At 49.8% G+C, this 18,126-nt stretch overlaps 1 protein-coding gene across 1 annotated transcript; it reads right to left on the bottom strand.

Moving 5' to 3' along the window:
* Positions 1-464: 464 nt before the first annotated feature.
* RELA (RELA proto-oncogene, NF-kB subunit) lies at positions 465-9,210 on the bottom strand. Its single transcript, XM_061163523.1, has 11 exons — positions 9,079-9,210; positions 8,448-8,474; positions 8,194-8,345; positions 7,899-8,047; positions 6,913-7,004; positions 6,393-6,524; positions 5,426-5,530; positions 5,002-5,214; positions 2,809-2,889; positions 2,647-2,721; positions 465-1,910 (listed from the first exon to the last, which is right to left on the bottom strand). The coding sequence occupies exons 1-11, from the start codon at positions 9,083-9,085 to the stop codon at positions 1,264-1,266; spliced, it is 1,680 nt and encodes a 559-aa protein (XP_061019506.1). The 5' UTR covers positions 9,086-9,210; the 3' UTR covers positions 465-1,263.
* Between the last annotated feature and the right edge of the window lie 8,916 nt (positions 9,211-18,126).

Below are 18,126 nucleotides of genomic sequence, written 5' to 3'. Positions count from 1 at the left end.
CACCTCCCTTTCCCCAACTGATGCGACACCTCCCTCCCCAACCACTTAAGAGGTGAAATCCAAACCTCTTAGCCGAGCGTTCTTTCTCTTTTACAGACTGGTCCATCGAATCGGAATTTCCAACAAGGTCTCTTACCCCGCTTACCTATAAATGCTGGCTAGCCCTTCTTCTGATGTATAGACCTGAAGCTAGCGTGGCCTCCGTGAAGCCCTTCCTGAAAATGCTCCATCCCCACAACTCCTGGGTCCAGCCGGGCTCTCGCTAGGCTGGGACTTCCCCTCGCCCCCCACAGCCGCCTGCTTTCATCCACTGGCTGGTAGCTAGGAGTTTCCACGGATGTCCGTGGGCTGCAAGCTCCCCAGTGGCAATGTATTCCTCCAGCAAATATGTGCCTCCAACTCTGTATCACCAACATCCAGCCTGAAATGACCAGCAAAGAGTGTGCGCAAAGAAGACAAATCTCTAGCCAGCATGGCAACAAATTTATTAGTTCAGAGTAGAAAAAGCAATAGTCTATAAATGCTTTGATTCTTCAGTAAAAACTGAGCCTCCTGACTGAAGAGCAGCCAGCCTGCTCTCCCCCTGACTCTGAACAGCTTGCCCTACTATTAAGGCACTTGAGAAAAGGAGGAACAGAGCAGTCTCAAAGAGAACCTCCCTGGATCTTGGACAGGGCCAATACTGCCCCACCAGTCCCCTTCAACCACAGCCCAGCAAGGGAAGAGCTGGCAGAGACCTCTGCAGGCTGGGAAGGCCAGGCCCTCAAAGGCTGGTAGTTAGGCACAAAGAATGCCAGCACCAGAAAGGGGCGAGTAACAGGGGCATTATTTTGCCTCAAGGTATAAATGAATCTACAATTTGAGGAAGACACTTGTAATAAGGCTTTGTGGCCTCCAAGGCCATAGCTCCAGCCTACCCATCTCTCTAGGAGAGTACTAGAAGCTGGAGGGTGGCGTTGGGGGACCCCAGAATTTTCTGTAGAGCCTGGAGCCAAACATCAGGAGAAGGGATGGAAGAGTCTGAGTCTTCCCAGCTCTCCCCTTTCCAGAGAAGTTAATGCTTCTGCTTAAGCACCTCCAAAAAGAGAGAGAGAGAGATACTGCCAATAAAAGAATAAAATGCACCCCCCCTCCCCAGGAAGACATCACCCAAAGAAGCTGAGGGCAACTGGAGCACACCCTCCCCAAATCCGTAAGTGTGTGCTTTGGGAGGGCTTCAATCCCTTGCTAACCCACTGCTCTGGGCAGGGCAGTGTCACCCCTTTAGGAGCTGATCTGACTCAGGAGGGCTGAGAAGTCCACGTCCGCGATGGAGGAGAAGTCTTCATCCCCTGAGAGGAGACCATTGGTGAGCCCAGGGGGCCCCAGGGGAGTGGGAGCTGGGTCAGGGGGCCTCTGGGACCCTGTCACCAGGCGAGTTATAGCCTCAGGGTACTCCATCAGCATGGGCTCAGCTGTGTGGGGGCCCATGGGTACACCCTGGTTCAGCAACTGCTGAAACTCAGAGTTGTCGACAGATGCCAGGTCTGTGAACACGGCAGGGTCAGTGTTGTTGCCAAGCAGAACCCCCAGGTCTTCATCGGTATCAAACTGCAGCTGCAGCAGGGCCTCTGTCAGTGTCCCTTCCCCAGTCTGGTTGGTCTTGGGGGCAGGCGGGGTTACAGCCTGAGCCAGGCCTGGGGCTAGGGCCTGGGCCAGGGTTGATGCCATGCCTGGGGCCGGGGCTGGGGCCGGGGTTGATGCCATGCCTGGGGCTGGGGCCAGGACTGGGGTCTGGGTCAGGACTGGGTTGGGGGCTGGTGCCAAGGCCGAGGTCTGGCTTGGGATCTGCCCAGAAGGAAAGACCATGGGGGAAAACTCCTCAAAGTTGATGGTGCTGAGAGATGGCGTAAAGGAATAGGGCTGGGGAGCTGGAGAAGAGAAAGAGAGGCAGGGGTCAGAGAAAGCCTCGGAAGCGGCCCCCATCCTCTGCCCCAGCCGCTGCCTCGGGTGCTGAGGCTTAGCCCTTGCCTGTGGTGCACCCTCCTCTTACCCAGTCAGCCTCCCCTGTAGGGCCCAGTTCCAGGCTCACCTCCGTGGAGCCCTGCCTGTCTACCCCAGCCCACAAAGCTCTCACAGCCTTTAGAGGAAGGGATGCTTTCCAAGCGGGAACAGCCTTGTACCCGAGCAGCCGGCAGGGAGCAGTGCCTCTTCCTTCTTCTGTGAGACACACAGCAGCACATACATTACGGTGTGCTGTTTTGCTACTTCAGAGGTGACTTTTTGGTTGCCCCACTTCAATGGAAAGCTGAGAGCAGAGACTGCATTTTTGAAACTTCTGCATCTCAAGGCATCCAGTGTGGGTTTAACCAACACCACAGGGGTTCTCATCCCCAGGAGGGTGCTGGTTCCTGGGACACACCTCCCAAGCCTGATTCCCCAGGTCTGTAAGGGGCCTGGGAATCGGCATCTTCACCACTTCCCAGCTGGTTCTGATTTTAGGCCACCAAAGCTCAGACCCTGAGAAACAGGAGCCCAACAGAGAGCAGGCTTCAGACACCTGCTGGTAAGACTGACTGCTCGACTCCCTCCAAGAGGTGTCAAAACCACGGGCAGAACAGATTTGAGCCTACAGTTCTGGTGTAATGACCTTAAGGAAATCCTCACCTGGCTTGGGGATGGAGGCTGAGCCGCGGTTAGGCACAGCGATGCGCCGGGTCGGAGGCCGGGGGTCGGTGGGTCCTGTGGGGTGAAAGCTGGGTCAGTTCTTGGTGTCCAGGGTCCCCTCTCTGCCCACTGCTCTCTGATTCTCCCGCCGCCCCCTCTTACCATTGAAAGGGCTCTTTTTCATGATGCTCTTGAAGGTCTCGTAGGTCCTTTTGCGCTTCTCCTCAATCCGGTGACGATCGTCTGGGAAAGCAAGGGAGGGAAGTGGGTCCTTGTACCAGTAGACCTGCAAAGCTCCCAAAGAACCCTCGGGAGGTAGGCGAGAGGACAAACTTTCCTAAGACCGTTTCTCCAAACCTCAGCCAATGAGTAGAGCTGCATAACTCTGTGACACTCCGCAATTATAAGAATGGCATGACTTTTTTGAGAAGACCTCTGTTAGCTGAATCTGCCCTCCAAAGGCCACCTGGGTGCCCCCAAATCAGGGGCCAGCAGCTGTCACAGGGTCCCACCTCAGGCTTCTGTCACCTGCACGGCTGATGTCCCTGCTCCCATCCAGCCCTGACCAGGCCTGGTACCGCACTCTCTGCTCTCTGGGGCAGCCCAGGTATGACAGGCTGGCTTAAGACTTCAACAGACTCTTCATCTTCTATCTGATGGTTTCCAAGTTCAGTCTGGAGCTTTCTGAACTCTGTAACTACTGCAGCACTTGGATAAGCCCAAAGCGTTCGATGTCAAGAGCCCAAAGCCAACGTCACCGTCTCACCTCAAACACCTGATCCTGGCTCTTTCGCCCTTGGTGTTCCCACCCTACCTCTGTGCCCTGTTCCCAAACCTTAGACACATCCTCAGCAGCTTCCTCTTTCTCACTCCCCACCATTCACCCTCTAGACACACATTCACCACGCACTTGCACGCCAGGCTCTATTTGAGCCACTGGAAGTATGGCCCTGAGTAAGCAGACAAGGTTCCTGTTCCCCAAAGCTGTAACATCCAAGTGACAGAGGGGCATTGACACAAGTGATAGGAGCTCTGAGGAGGAGACCCAGGGTGATGTAACAGCACCAGAAGTAAGGTCAAGGAATCTAGTTTAGGGGTCCAGGGAAGCACTGGGGTGAGCCCACCATGTGAAGATCCGGGGGCCAAGCATTCCGAGCAGAGGCAACAGCTAGAGCACAGATTCCCAGGAGGATACAAAGGGCCCGTGGGGCTCAGGGTCCTGGAGGCGGCCGGCGGTGGGGGAGACTGTCTCGTGCCTTCCGTCTGTGAGGTTCACACAGCACCTTCTCTCCCGGAACGACTGGAACATCTTCCAAAACCTCCCCACCTCGTGTCCCCCCTCTCAGATCCTCTGCATACTGCTTCCAGACCTGCTCATATCACTTCTCTGTTCAGAAACCTTTGGTGGCTCCCGAGGCCTTAGGATGTGACCCTGGATGAATGCAAGTCCAACCTTCAAGGCCCTTCTGCCGGGGCCTGCTCACCGCCCGACGTGAACTCCTGCCACAAAGCTTTCCCCAAATGTGCTATGCCCTCTCCCGGCCCTTCCGCTCCACCCGCCTAGAGAATGCGCTTCTGGGTCTTTCTCCAACCTAAATGCTACCTCCTCCACGCAGCCGGTTCCAGTTCCCACAGTATTCTGCACACACCTCGCTGTTTCGCGCATCATTCTGTGACGTAAGGCTCTGTTTTGCATGTGTGTCTTCCTCATGTAACCGAGGTCCCAAAGGGCAGGGAACATGTCTTATTCATCTTTATATTGAGAACACCTGGCGCAGAGCCTGGTGCCGAGTGGACACTCAGTCCTCATCTGGTGGAATGACCTGATGGCCATTTCAGGCCTTGTTTTCCAGACTCTGTTAGACAGTTCCCAGGGCAGGACACACTTTCAGGCTGGATGACAGGCTTCAGATAAAGGATCACCTTGGCTGTTCCTATTTGAGCAGATGCCCGAAAGCCCTGACCCCACCATGGCTGTGTGGTGGTGATAAGTACAGATACAGTGAGGCAACAGGTCCCTGGAGCCAGACAGCCTGGGTTCAAATGAGGTCTGGGTCTATAACTCACTAGCTATGTGACCTCAAGCAAGTTAGATGCTATCTCCCACCTCAAGAGGTTCATGAGAGAATAAAATCAGGTAATTCACTGATGTGCCTGGAATAGGGTCACACATGTCACAAGAGCTCAGTAAGTCTTGGGTTTCATTATTAAATGAGGTGAGAAGAGTCTGATTACTATGGAAATCTCTGCCCAACCCCAGCTTCTGACCTTCACCCACAGCTGTGGCATCCAGCCTGGCCTCACTCCCACTGGCTGGAGCCCAGAGCCCTGCTGCTCCCCTGCCCAGCTGGGTACCTGTGTCTGGCAAGTACTGGAATTCCATGGGCTCGCTGAGCTCCCGATCGGAAGGCCGCCGCAGCTGCATAGAGACGCGCACAGGGGCCTGCAGGCTGGGGTCCGCGTAGGGCGGCGTCCGGAACACAATGGCCACTTGCCGGTGCACGTCAGCTTGTGAAAAGGAGCCTCGGGCCTCCCAGCCTGGTCCCGTGAAATACACCTCGATGTCCTCTGCAGGAGACACGGTGGCTGCGTGGGTGCTCAGCTCCCCCAGCCCGCCGCCCCCTGCAATTGCCGATACTTGCCTCTAGAGATGCATGGCCCTGCTGTCCCCAAGGAGTTGGGGACAGTGCTTAAACCAGCTCCCTCACACTTAGTGCGTCTGCTCAGCCTTGCCCCTCGCCTCCTGCTCCCAGGTCCAGCCCTCCTTCCGGCTGTGTACCTTTCTGCACCTTGTCACATAGCAGGAAGATCTCGTCCCCGCCAAGGCAGCTCCCAGAGTTCCGATTCACCCGGCAGATCTTGAGCTCGGCGGTGTTGGGGGCGCCTGAGGGTGTGGGAATAAGGAAGGAAGCCCTGAACCACCGGCGGTCTCCTGGGCTGACCTGCAGGAAAAGAAGGTTCCTGCCCAGCCCAGGGTCAAGGTTGTCCAGGGTGTGCTGACTACACCTCTGCAGCCAAGGTTCAACCATTCCCATTGGCTCCTCACACCAACCAATTCAGCAACTCTTTATCTACTGGCACCTACTCTGTGCCCAGCTCTGCTCTAGGCCTGAAGAACATAACCACACAAAAGGTAAACATCTCTGCATACAGTCCTGCGAGAACCAAAGTGATCACAACTGCTGTTTCTCCACCTGACCCAGGCAGTATTCAAGACCCATTCATACCCGCTTTGGCAATGAATCCTTCCCTCCTGAGTCCCCCACCCCCCCACACACTGGTTCATCCTGGTTTTCCGGCCTTAGGGCTCCAAAGCCTTTTTATTTTCATGTATCCTACTTGCTACTTTAAAACTGCAGTTGACCAATGTCAGCCCAATCCATCTGTAAACTTCCTGTGAGCTTTCCTCATTGAATTCTTAGTTTCTAACATTATCTCGTTCCTGGAAGTTCATTTCCTGGAGTCATCAGTACAGTTCTGGGCACACCACCCTCTCGTCATGGGCTGGAAATGCCTATCTCCCATCCGACTCCCTGCCAGCCTGGACGCTGCACCTTGAGGGCAGATTTGGGATTTCCTCTGACTCGTCTTTTTGATCAGCACAGCGCTGGGCACAGAGGGGATGATGGCTATGCTGGGTGACTGGACGAAGTCAGAGCAACTCTTGCAGGTCACCCCTCCCCACCTCTCCCTTCCTCCTCACAGGCCCACCCCTCTCCCCTTCCTGCGGCTCCCTGACCACTCACGGTTGTCAAAGATGGGATGAGAGAGGACAGGCACCAGGCGGAGGGGCCTGCCTGCTGGGTCCCGCACTGTCACCTGGAAGCAGAGCCGGACAGCATTCAGGTCATAGTCCCCGCGCTGCTCTTCTATGGGAACTGTCAGAAAAACCGATGGTCAGGAGAGCCTGGGCCGGGGATGGGGCCAGGGGCAGGGGATGGAGCTGTGGGGGGAGCTGGGTGTGCGGGTAGCTCTGGGCTGGGAGGGCTGTTGGAAGGTGTGTGAAATAGCAGGAGTCCTAGAGGAGGGCAGTGGGAAGGTTCTAGACCCATCACTGACTCCACCTGTGACCCTGGATGTCATGTCCCCTACGTCCCCGCTCTCCGTCTGTTTCTCCAATGGCAAAATGTACTGAACGGGAGTATGTACTGAACGGGCACTGCATCTTGGCTGGTGAGGGACACGTGAGAGGAAGGTGGCCTCAGAAGGGTACAGCAGCGGGAGGTGCTCCAGGCAGGCCCAGGCCTCTGCCATTGCCGCCCTCACCTTGGAAGGGGTTGTTGTTGGTCTGGATGCGCTGGCTGATGGCCTGCTCCAGGTCCCGCTTCTTTACACACTGGATCCCCAGGTTCTGAAAGCTGAGCCCCCCCCAGGCATAAGCTCCACTATCTCCAGCAGAGCGTGGGCCCTCCTGCCTTGCCCACTCTGCCCCTTATCCCCACCCACTCACCAGGTGATCACTCCGTTCTTAACCCCCCTGAATGCTGCCCCGCCCCCCCCAACTGTGCCACGATGAAAGCCACTCCTTACTTACTTTGCCTGACAAGGCCCTGTGCCCTGCCGCTTGGCCCCAGCCACAGTCCCTGCCAGCTCCCGACCCTCTGCCCCAGGGCCTTCTTTTCCCCTCTCCAAAGGCATGACACTCATTCGCACTTCAAAGCTTTTTGCACCTGTTCATTCTGCTGGGCATGTTCCTTCCGTGCTTCTCTGCTTTCTCACATTTAGGTCTTACTTTCAAGAGGCCTTTCTGACCTCCCAGTCCAAAGGAATGGGACCAGCTCCTTCGCCTCCCCCACCTCAGGCTATTCTTCCAACCTATTACTGCTTCATTTTCATCACTGAAATGATGACTTTCTAACAGTATCTTGTTCAGTTATTTGTACATTTATTTATGGTCTGCCTCTGTCAACCAGTACATAAGCTTCAGGGGAGACCGTTGGTTCAATGGCTTTCATTCTGACTACAAGAGATGTGACACTCCAGCCACAGGGGTTAGGGGTTCAGAGGTGATTAGGGATCCACACCTTTGCCATAGAGCTTATGTGGAGCTCCTCCTATCCACTGGAGAGAGGAGATACACAATTTCAAAATAAAAGAATCAGCTTGCAAAGCTGGGGAGGGAGCAAGCAGTGAGGAATTCTGCCCTCTGTCCAGAAACAATTAACATTGTAACAGCAATATAACTGCCCACTTCTCCTATTCCCATGTCATCACCACCTTCTACCACCCCCTGCCACCCCTAAGGAGCTCACCTGTGGATGCAGCGGTCGGGGCAGAGCTCAGCCTCATAGAAGCCATCCCGGCAGTCTTTCCCCACAAGCTCGTGGGGGTGAGGCCGGTGAGGGGGGTCCTTGGTGACCAGGGAGATGCGGACTGTCCCTGGCCCTGTGTAGCCATTGATCTGTCCAAAGAACAGAGAGCACCCTAGAGGGCGGGAATTCCAGACCGAACTCGCAGGCACAGATTTCGGGATGGGGTCGGGGGGAGGGGCTGGAAGCAAGTCCCAGCCCTCTGACTCTGGGTCCCCCGTTCTGGGGCTCTGCTGACCTTGATGGTGGGGTGGGTCTTGGTGGTGTCCGTGCTCCTCTCGCCAGGAATGCTGCCGGCTGAGCGGCCCTCGCACTTGTAGCGGAAGCGCATGCCCCGCTGCTTGGGCTGCTCGATGATCTCCACATAGGGGCCGGAGGCCTGCGCCGGCTCTGCAGGGGACAGGCGGGCCAGCCCCCATCAGCCGGCTGACCCCATCGCCCCTGACCCTGGGGAGCTCCTCCCGACCCACTGAGAAAGGATGGTCCACTTACCTGCGGGGAAGATGAGGGGGAAGAGGTCTGAAAGGAGAGGGAGACCAGGGTCAGCAGGAGCCCACATCCTGTCCTCACCAGGCAAGGCCTGCTTCCCCGCGGTGAGGAGAGGGAGCCAGGCTCCTCTCGGACACTCAGTCAGGGCCTGCTACCTGGAAACTTCAGGGAAACTAGGGGCGTGGTAAGGGAGCCAGAAGCACCCTTTTCCTGAGGGAAACCAGGGATGGCGGCCTCCCTCCACCAGAAGAAACTGAGTCACGGCCTTTTCTATTAAGTTACACTAAGGGAGGGCACCCCCCCCCCCCAACCCTCCGCCCCGCGATCCCGAGAGGAAACTGAGTCAGATACATTCTCCCCTAACAAGGAAACTAAGTTTGAACTCCCCACGCCCCCCCTCCCGAGTCCCGGGGGGAAACTGAGTCAACGCTCCCCCCAACACCCCACACCCCACACCCAGGGGGAAACTGAGTCAGACCCCCGATGCCCGCCCCACCCCGCGCCACCATCCGGCCGGCCGCTCCCTGCGCAGCGCCCATCGGCCTACGAAGGGTCGGAAGGCGGCGAGGGGCCTCCTGCCGCGGTCCCCGCGGCCCCAGCGCCGCCACCCCGCGGGGTCAGGGGGCGCCCTCACCGTCCATGGCCGGGGTCCCGGGGGCGGGGCCGGGGTCGCAGCTGGGCCCGCGGCGCGCGCTACTGTCGAGCCATTCGCCAGAGGCGGAAATGCGCCGCGCGCGCCCGCCGCCGCGTCACTGCCGGGAATCCGACCGCGCCTGCGCGCTACGTCTTCGTCTCCCTCGTCGCCGCCGCGGGCGCCGCCGCCACCGGGAGAGGTTCAGGGGCGAACGCGCGCTGCGCGGAGGATGGGCAGGCCGCGTGCAGGGTGGATAGGCTGCTTGCGCCGCCGCTGCCGGCGACCCGGAGCTAGCGCGCGTCGCGCGGGTAACCGAGAGGCAGCTCCCCTGGAGGCCGCTCCCGGGGCTGGCGGGGCAGCTCGGCTCGCTCCCGAGTCTGGGCCCCGCCTGGAGGGCGGGGCCTGCGATTACTCACTATGTTTTTAGGGGATTTCGGGGGCCACCTCCCGCCGATCGGAGGAGTTTGATGATGTCACCCCGAGCCGGTCTGGAGCCAACCTAGGGCTGCCAGGCTTCGACCGCCCGCCCCGCGCAGGGAAAGGCTCCGGCCTGCTTCGCCCGCAAAGGCCAGGTGGCTCAACTCTTCACGGTTTCCTAGTCAATAAAAGTGCTTCTTGATGGTTGTTGCCGCATAAAGCACTTTTTAATTTCCCGTCCACCCCAGTCTGGATGCAACGAGGAAAAAGAGAAGTGGCCTGGACCTCTCCACCTGGCTCGGATCGTGGTCTTCGCGGAGCCTGCTGCACGTTAGCGTGATCAGAGACTCCGCGCAGCGTCCGCTCGCGCAGTACCCGCAGGCTCGTCGGTTTAAGATCATCCACACTGCCAGCCCTTGGGGGCAGTGGGTGGACAGGGGTCGTCACCCAGGGGTAAATCTCTGCAGCCTGACACCTCTATTCCGTTTGAACTCCCTTACCCGCCCCTCCTCCCCCCGACCGCCTCCCAGGGCTTCCTGCTGGGGTCCAAGAGTTTCCCAAAGCATTTCCACTAATTAACTGTCCTGTGACTCCTCGCCGAGGGTATCGTCCCCCAAGGCTGAGCCCCGTACAAGCAAGTACGAGCGGGTTGGGGGTGGGGCTGGAGCACACACCGCCCCCGGGAGGATTCTTCATCCCACAGTGAGGATGCTCCACGGCTGGCGGCAGTCTTCCCCAGATGCAGGAAGGTTTTTTATTTTCTCTAAGTTCGTTCTAAATTAGGGAATCGTGTGGGAATTGGAAAAGATTGGAAATTCTGACTTACTTTCCCAGGCTCAAAAAAAACAGGAAGAGAAAAGTGAAAACAGTTACCACCCCTCCCACTCATTTCGGTTTCTCATGTGGCTGCCCCGGATTAGAAAAGGCACCTTACTTTTTCTGAGGAGGCAGTCGTCAGGAAGACAGAGTGGATTAATTGTAATCTTTGATTAATGACACACAATCATCATTGATGCTAGCATGGTCCTCCTTTTAAAATTTAGATATGTGTAACTTTCCGATTAATACGAGTTCCAGTGCACCCACTGCAAAACTCAACAGGCTGGATGGAAAAGCATCAGGACTTGATCCTCATCTGTTCATCCCTTCCTTATCCCAGTGTCTAGGGTGCCATCATTCACAATTCTGTGTTTGTTATTCCTTTGATTTTTCTAAATAGAAAAAATTTTAAGAAAAAAGTACTCATATATACATGCCTACATAATGATGTTTGTTTTTGCTTAGTTTTGAACTGTAAGAAAGTATGGTATTATTTGTTGTCCTTTGGTACTTACATTTTTCACTCAACACATTACTAATATTCATCTGTTTCATAGTTCATTCAATTTTTACTACTGTGTACTATTCTGCAAACATATCACAGTTTTTCATTTATTCCTCCTGAGGGTGGCCATTTGGGTTTCCAGTTTATTGCTATTATAAACAATGTTGTTCAGAACATTCCTGTAAGTGTCTCCTGTTACATATATCCAGAATTCTTCTTGGGTATATATCTAAATGTGATTATTAGGGTATAGAATTTCTGTTTATCAGTTTTCAAAATAATGCCTTGGTTCTTTAACATCCTCCAAAGTTAATTAATAAGCATTTAAAAAATATCTTAATGAATGCATGGATTTAAACGTTTTTCATGTGTTTTAGGGATTCCCACATGTTGCAGTGGTAAAGAATCTGCCTGCCAGTGCAGGAGATGTGAGTTTGATCCGTGCGTCGGGAAGATCTCCTGGAGGAGAAAATGGCAACCGACTCTGGTATTCTTGCCTGGAAAATTTCACGGACAGAGAAACCTGGCAGGTTATGGTCCATGGGACAGGCAGAGTCAGACACAACTGAGCACGCATGAGGTGCATTATTCCATTACAATTATTACTGAAGTTCAGATTGTTCCATCATTGGCCACAATATATAAATAACTCTTAAAACTCAATACCCAGGTGCGCGGAGGAAATCATCGAGTTCCCCATCCTGAAGCTAAATGGCCAGACCATGGAGATTGAGTGTACCTTTCACATGCATGTCCAGCCCATAGTCCATCCACAGCTTACTCCCTTCTGTACAGAGACCATGGGAAGTCTGTAGGCAGCACCTGTTACCCAATTAAAAAACAGATTAATATAAAAACAGTTTCTGGAATATAAAATAGAGTGGCTGTGTCCTTACACATCCTTAAAATACCACCTAATAATGACTTGATGAACTACAGAAACCCATCTAGAGGAACTCAGCGTTCTTAAAATGAAAATTTCTTCCCTAAAAGCTCACCGGGATTATTCAAGCCATGGTGGATGGTCAGCCAAGCCTGCAGCAAGTGCTGGAGAGGGTCAATGAGTGGATGGCAAAGGAAGGCCTCTTAGATCCAAACGTCAAGTCAATTTTTGTCACTTGTGGAGACTGGGACTTAAAAGTCATGCTCCCAGGACAGTGCCAGTACTTGGGCTTGCCGGTAGCAGATTACTTCAAGCAATGGATTAACCTGAAAAAGGCTTACAGCTTCGCCATGGGCTGCTGGCCCAAGAATGGACTTCTAGACATGAACAAGGGCCTCAGCCTGCAACACATAGGCCGGCCCCACAGCGGCACTGGTCAGTCCCTCTGCATATCCCCCGGCAGTTTGGTCAGTCCCCTGCCCACACACCCCAGTCCCCTGGCACACAGAGGGGTTCTGGGGCTCATTCAGTGCTCCAGCAGGGTGCTCTCTGTAGCTGGGGGGAGCGGGGAAGGAGGGGTGGAGTGAGGGAAGGGGAGAGTGGAACCTGACCACTGGAAAGGATCTCTCAAAACAAATTTCAGGAGGAGGCTGGGGTCTGGGCTTTGGGTGGATCACAGATGGCCTTGGATTCAGACCAAGGGATCCCCACCCTTGGTTGCATCTCTGGTGGGTGATGTCCTCAGAGAGGTGGGCACATGTCAGCTTACCCACCCCCCGTGGAGCTGGAGAAGGCTGTTTAATATTGTTTCAAGTCTGTGGCCACTAAACTGGACGATCAATGGGAAAAAAAAAAAAAACTCAATAACCAAAAAACCAAACAACTCAATTTATTATTATTTTTTTATAATTTTATTTATTTTTGGCTGTGCTGGGTCTTCGTTGCTACAATGGCTTTTCTCCAGTTTCAGAGAGCCGGGGGGCTACTCTCCGATTGTGGTGCACAGGATTCACGTTGCAGTGGCTTCTCTTGTTGTAGAGCACAGGCTCAGTAATTGTGGCACATGGGCCTAGTTGCTCCAAGGCATGTGGGATCCTCCCGGATCAGGAATTGAACCAGTGTTTCCTGCAGTAGCAGGCAGATTCCTTTACCACTGAGCCACCAGGGAAGCCCCAAACAACGCAATTTAAAAAATGGGCAATGAACTTGAATAGACATTTCTTCAAAGAAGATAAAAAATGACTAATAAGCACATGAAAAGATGCTCAACCTAATAGCTATCAGGAAAATGCAACTGAAAGTTACAATGAAATACCACTTCATATTCATTAGGATGGCTATTAGCAGAAAAACAGAACTACAAGTGTGGCTGAGAATGTAGAGAAATTGGATTCTTTGTACATCATTGATAGGAGTGTAAAATGGTACAGGTGCTGTGGAAAATAGAAAACAGTATTTATCAAAATTAAACAGAATTACTATATGATCCAGCAATTCCACCTCTGGGTATAACACAGAACAACTAAAAGGAGGAACTCAATCAGATATTTGTAAAGCAGTGTTCATAGCAGCATTATTTACAATAGCCAAAAGGTAGAAGCAATCCAATTGTGAATGGACAGATGCACAGATAAACAAAATGTGGTGTGTGTGTGTGTGTGTGTGTGTGTGTGTGTGTATCTCATTCAGCCTTAAAAGGGAGAGAAATTCTGACATATACTGCAACATGGATGAATCTTGAAGACATTAGGCTAAGTGACATAGTGTATATGTTAATCACTTAATCATGTCTGACTCTTTGTGACCCCATGGACTGCAGCCCACCAGGCTCCTCTGTCCATGGGATTCTCCAGCAAGAATACTGGAGTGGATTGCTATTTCCTTCTCCAGGGGATCTTCCTGACCCAGGAAGGGAACCTGGGTCTCCTGCATCGCAGGCAGATTCTTTACCTTCTGAGCTATAGGGAAGTCCCTAACACAGACACCAAAGGACAAATGTTGCACAATCCCACGTATATGAGGTACCTGGAATAGTCACATTCGTAGGGGTGGGAAGTAGAATAATGGTTCTCAGTGGCTGGTCAGTGGGGCGGGGGCGGTGATGTGGTGTTTGTATTTAATGGATGCAGAGTTTATGTTAGTGATGAAGAACATTCTGGAGATGGATGGTGGTCACAGGGGTACAATAATGTGAATGTACTTAGTGTCACTGAATGGTACACTTAAAAGTAGCTAAAATGGTAAATTTTACATTATGTATATTTTACTACAATAAAAAAAATCTCAGTTCTCCATCAGTTATTCATTCAGTCTGTCTCATCCTGTAGACAAAACGCTTGAGGTAATGATACTAACTCTACCACCAATAATGGGGTTAAATATAGAGTATATTTTTATAGTTTTTGTTCTTGGGTCATATTCAGTTTTAGGGTCTTCTGTTGTTGTTGTTGTACATATCCATTATCAAGTTAAGAAAGCTCCTTTCTAGTTTTAGTTTATAGTGTTTGTGATAAATGGGTATTGATTTTTTTTTTTTTTTTCTTTTTTTGGCCACACTGTGGGGCTCGTGACTCTTAGTTCCCCAACTAGGGATTCAACCCAGTCCTGGCAGTGAAAGCACCGAGTCCATAGCCACTGAGCTCCAGGGAATTCCCTGGGTGTTGATTTTTATCAAATGTTTTTCTTGTATCTATGGAGATCATATGGTTTTTCTCCTTTATCTGTAAATGCAGAGTATGACATAGATTTCCTAATAGTAAACTATCCTGCATTCTTGGGATCCACCTAGCTTGATCACATGTGTTACATTGTTGAATTTGATTTATTGTTATTTTAGGAGAAGGTTTTGCAACTACGTTTGTAAATTAAGTGGCTGTAGTTTTCCTTTTGGGGGGGGGGCCTTGTCTAATTTTGGTAACAAAAATTGTATTAGTATTTATAGGGCTATTTTGACTTTTCCTGAGTTAATTTTGAAAAGTTGTGGTTTTTCTAGGAATTTATTCTACCTAAGTTTTCAGATCTATTGGCATTAAGTTGATGATAACTTTCTTATCTTTTTAGTATCTGCTGTAACTATAGTTATGTGTCCCTTTTCATTCATTACATTATTTATTTGTACTTTCTATTTCTCTGTAGATGTCTTGCCAGAGGTTTTCTGAGAATCTTCTCATGTGCTTATTTGCTGTCTGTGTATCTTATTTAGTGAAGTATCTATTCAAATATTTGCTTTTTAAAAAAATTTGGTGGATCTTTTTGAACTATACATGGCTTTCTATATTCTAAATACAAGTCCTTTGTTGAGTGTATGGTTTGCAGAATAGTGAAAGTGAAAGTCGCTCAGTCGTGTCCAACTCTGCGACCCCATGGACTATACAGCCCATGGAATTCTCCAGGCCAGAACACTGGAGTAGGTAGGCGTTCCCTTCTCCAGGGGATCTTCCCAACCCAGGGATCGAACCCAAGTCTCCTACATTGCAGGTTGACTCTTTACCAGTTGAGCAGAATAAAATATTTTCATTTTGCTTAAGTCCAGTTTTTTCTTTTGTACTACATGCCTTTTGTATCATGTTTAAAAAATCTTAGCCCATCTACAGATGAATGGATAAAGAAGATGGGATATATAATGGAATATTACTCAGCCATCAAAAGGAATGAAATCTTACTATTTGCAACAACATGGATGGACGTAGAGGGCATTATGCTTAGTGAAATAGGTCAGACAAAGACAAATATTGTATGTTCTCACTCACATGTAGAATCTAAGAAATAGAAAAAATAAACAAATATGACAAAACAGAAATAGATTCAGATACAGAGAACAAACTAGTGGTTACTAGAGGGGAGGGGTGGGAGGAGGGGTGAAATAGGTGAAGGGGATTAAGAAATACAGACTGCTACTTATAAATAAGGCACAAGGATGTAATACATAGCACAGACTATAGTTAATATTTTATAATGACTCTGTATAGTGTACCATCTCTAAAAATATCAAAGATGTTGTACACCTGAAACTAAAGTTATGTTGTAACACTTCAATAATTTTAAAGAGTTTTACATTTTTTATTTATTTATTTTTGACTGTGCTGGGTCTTCACTGCTCCACAGGCTTTTCTCTAGTTGCGGCAAGCAGGGGCTTCTCTCTAGTTGTGGTGCACCAGCTTCTCATCGTGGTGGTTTTTCTTGTTGTGGAGCACGGGCTCTGGAACTCAAGGGCTTCAGTAGCTGGGGCACGTGGGCGCAGCAGTTTCAGCTCCCGGGCTCTAGAGTACAGGCTCAGTAGTTGTGGCCAAGGTGCTTAGTTGCTTCACAGCACATGGAATCTTCCCCTATCAGGGATCAAACCTATGTCTCCTTCATTGTCAGGTGATTCTTTACCACTGAGCTACCAGGGAAGCCCTTCGATCATTTTATTTATTTTTTTTCTATTTTGATAATTTTTTTTAAAAAAGAAATCTTTCCCAAACTCAAGGCCACTGTGATTTTCTTCAGTTTTTTTCTAGAAGCCTTATAGTTTGAACTCTTACATTTGGGTCTATAATCCATTTCGAGTTAACTTTTGCACATGGTATTGAGTAAGAGCTTGCTTCTTTCTTTTCCTTTCCTGTTTTACACACAATTATTGAATTGTTTCAACACCACTTCTTGAAAAAAATTATTCTTTCTCCATTGAATTACTTTGGCACCAGCTGACCATATATATACACGGCTGTACTTTTGGACTCTCTGTTCCGTTGCTTGTATCTATATATGTTTGTTTTTTGCTAATACCACAAAGTCTCAATTACTGTGGCATTATAATACATCTTTTTTGTTTCCTTTTGCCCGGGAGACTCGGCCTGTGGAATGTTAGTTCCCTGACCAGGGATTGAACCTGTGCCACCTGCAGCGAAAGCAGGGAGTCTTAACCACTGGACTGTGAAGGAAGTTCCTCGATTTTATTTTTGTTCTTTTTTTTTTTCTTTTGCATTATATCTGGAAATTAGATACTATAATCCTTCAACTTTCGTCTTTTCTTTAAAATCCCTTGCATTTTCTTATGTTAGGATACAGCTTCTTAATTTCTACAATTTGGAGAGCATTGACATCTTAATATTAAGCACTGACATCTTAATATTAAGCATTGACATCTTGATAATAAGTTTCTCAGCCATGATCTCAGGTATATATCTAGCCTTACTTAGGTTTTCTTTAATTTCTTCACGCATTGTTTTGTATTTTTCAGTGTATAGGTCTTACACATATTTTGTCAAATTTATTCCTAAGTTTTCAATATTTTATGATATTTTAATTGTTTTTAAACTTTAAATTTATGATTGCTTATTGCTAGTATATAGAAATTTATTGTTGGAGTTGCATCCTGCAACTCTTGCTGAACAAGAATTTTAGTTCTTGTAACTTTTTTTTTTGTGTGTAGAGGGTAAATTTCTTAGGATTTTCTACACAGATGATCATATTGTTTATAATAAAAGCATCTTTGCTTTTTCCTTTCCAATTCATATAGCAGGATGCCTTTTAATCTCTTTTCTTTTTTACTTTATTGTACTGGGTGGAACCTCCAGTACATGTCTGAATAAAAGTGGTAGAAGTGAACATCCCGGTCTTTTTCCAGATCTTAGGAAGAAAGCATTCTCTTTCACCATTAAGCAACGTGTTTGCTGCAGGTTTTTCTCTAGAGGCTTTTAATTAGGTTGAGGAAGTTCCTTTCTATTACTACTTTTCTGAGAGTTTTGATCATGCTAATGAAATTTTGCCAAATGCTTTTTCTGCATCTATTGAGATGATCGTATTAAACATACATATTTAACTTAATAAAGCCTTTTTAAAAACATGTATTTATTTGGCTGTGCCAGGTCTTAGAATACACAGGATCTTTGCTCTTTCTTGTGACATGTGGAATCTAGGTTCCCTGACCAGGGATCAAACCCAGGCCCCCTACATTGGGAGATCGGAGTCAGCCACTGGACCACCACGGAAGTGCCCACTACGTCTCTCTCTTTCAGTCTTTTTAAAAACAGATTTATTTATTTACTTATTTATTTATTTTTGCTGCGCTGGGTCTTCATTGCTGTGTGGGCTCTCTCTTGTAGCAACTCTTCTCGTTGCAGAGGAGAGGTCCAGGGCATGCAGACTTCAGGAGTTACGGTACGTGGGCTCAGTCATGGAGCACAAGCTTAATTGACCAGCAGCACATCGGATCTTCCCGGACCAGGGATTGAACCTGTGTCCCCTGCATTGGCTGGTGGATTCTTAACCCCTGGACCACCAGGGAAGCACCACTATCTTTTGATATATTACCTCTCCTCCACACTTTCCATGTGTTCTTTCTGTGACTTATTCATAAAATGACTAGAAAATATTTGCAACACAAATACCTGAAAAAGTACTTGTATCCAGAATATATAAAGAATCCCTACATATCAATGAT

Source organism: Dama dama, chromosome 2 (genome assembly GCF_033118175.1).
Source record: "Dama dama isolate Ldn47 chromosome 2, ASM3311817v1, whole genome shotgun sequence".
In the NCBI taxonomy this organism is placed as follows: domain Eukaryota; kingdom Metazoa; phylum Chordata; class Mammalia; order Artiodactyla; family Cervidae; genus Dama; species Dama dama.
This window is presented reverse-complemented; position numbering and strand designations above follow the sequence as displayed.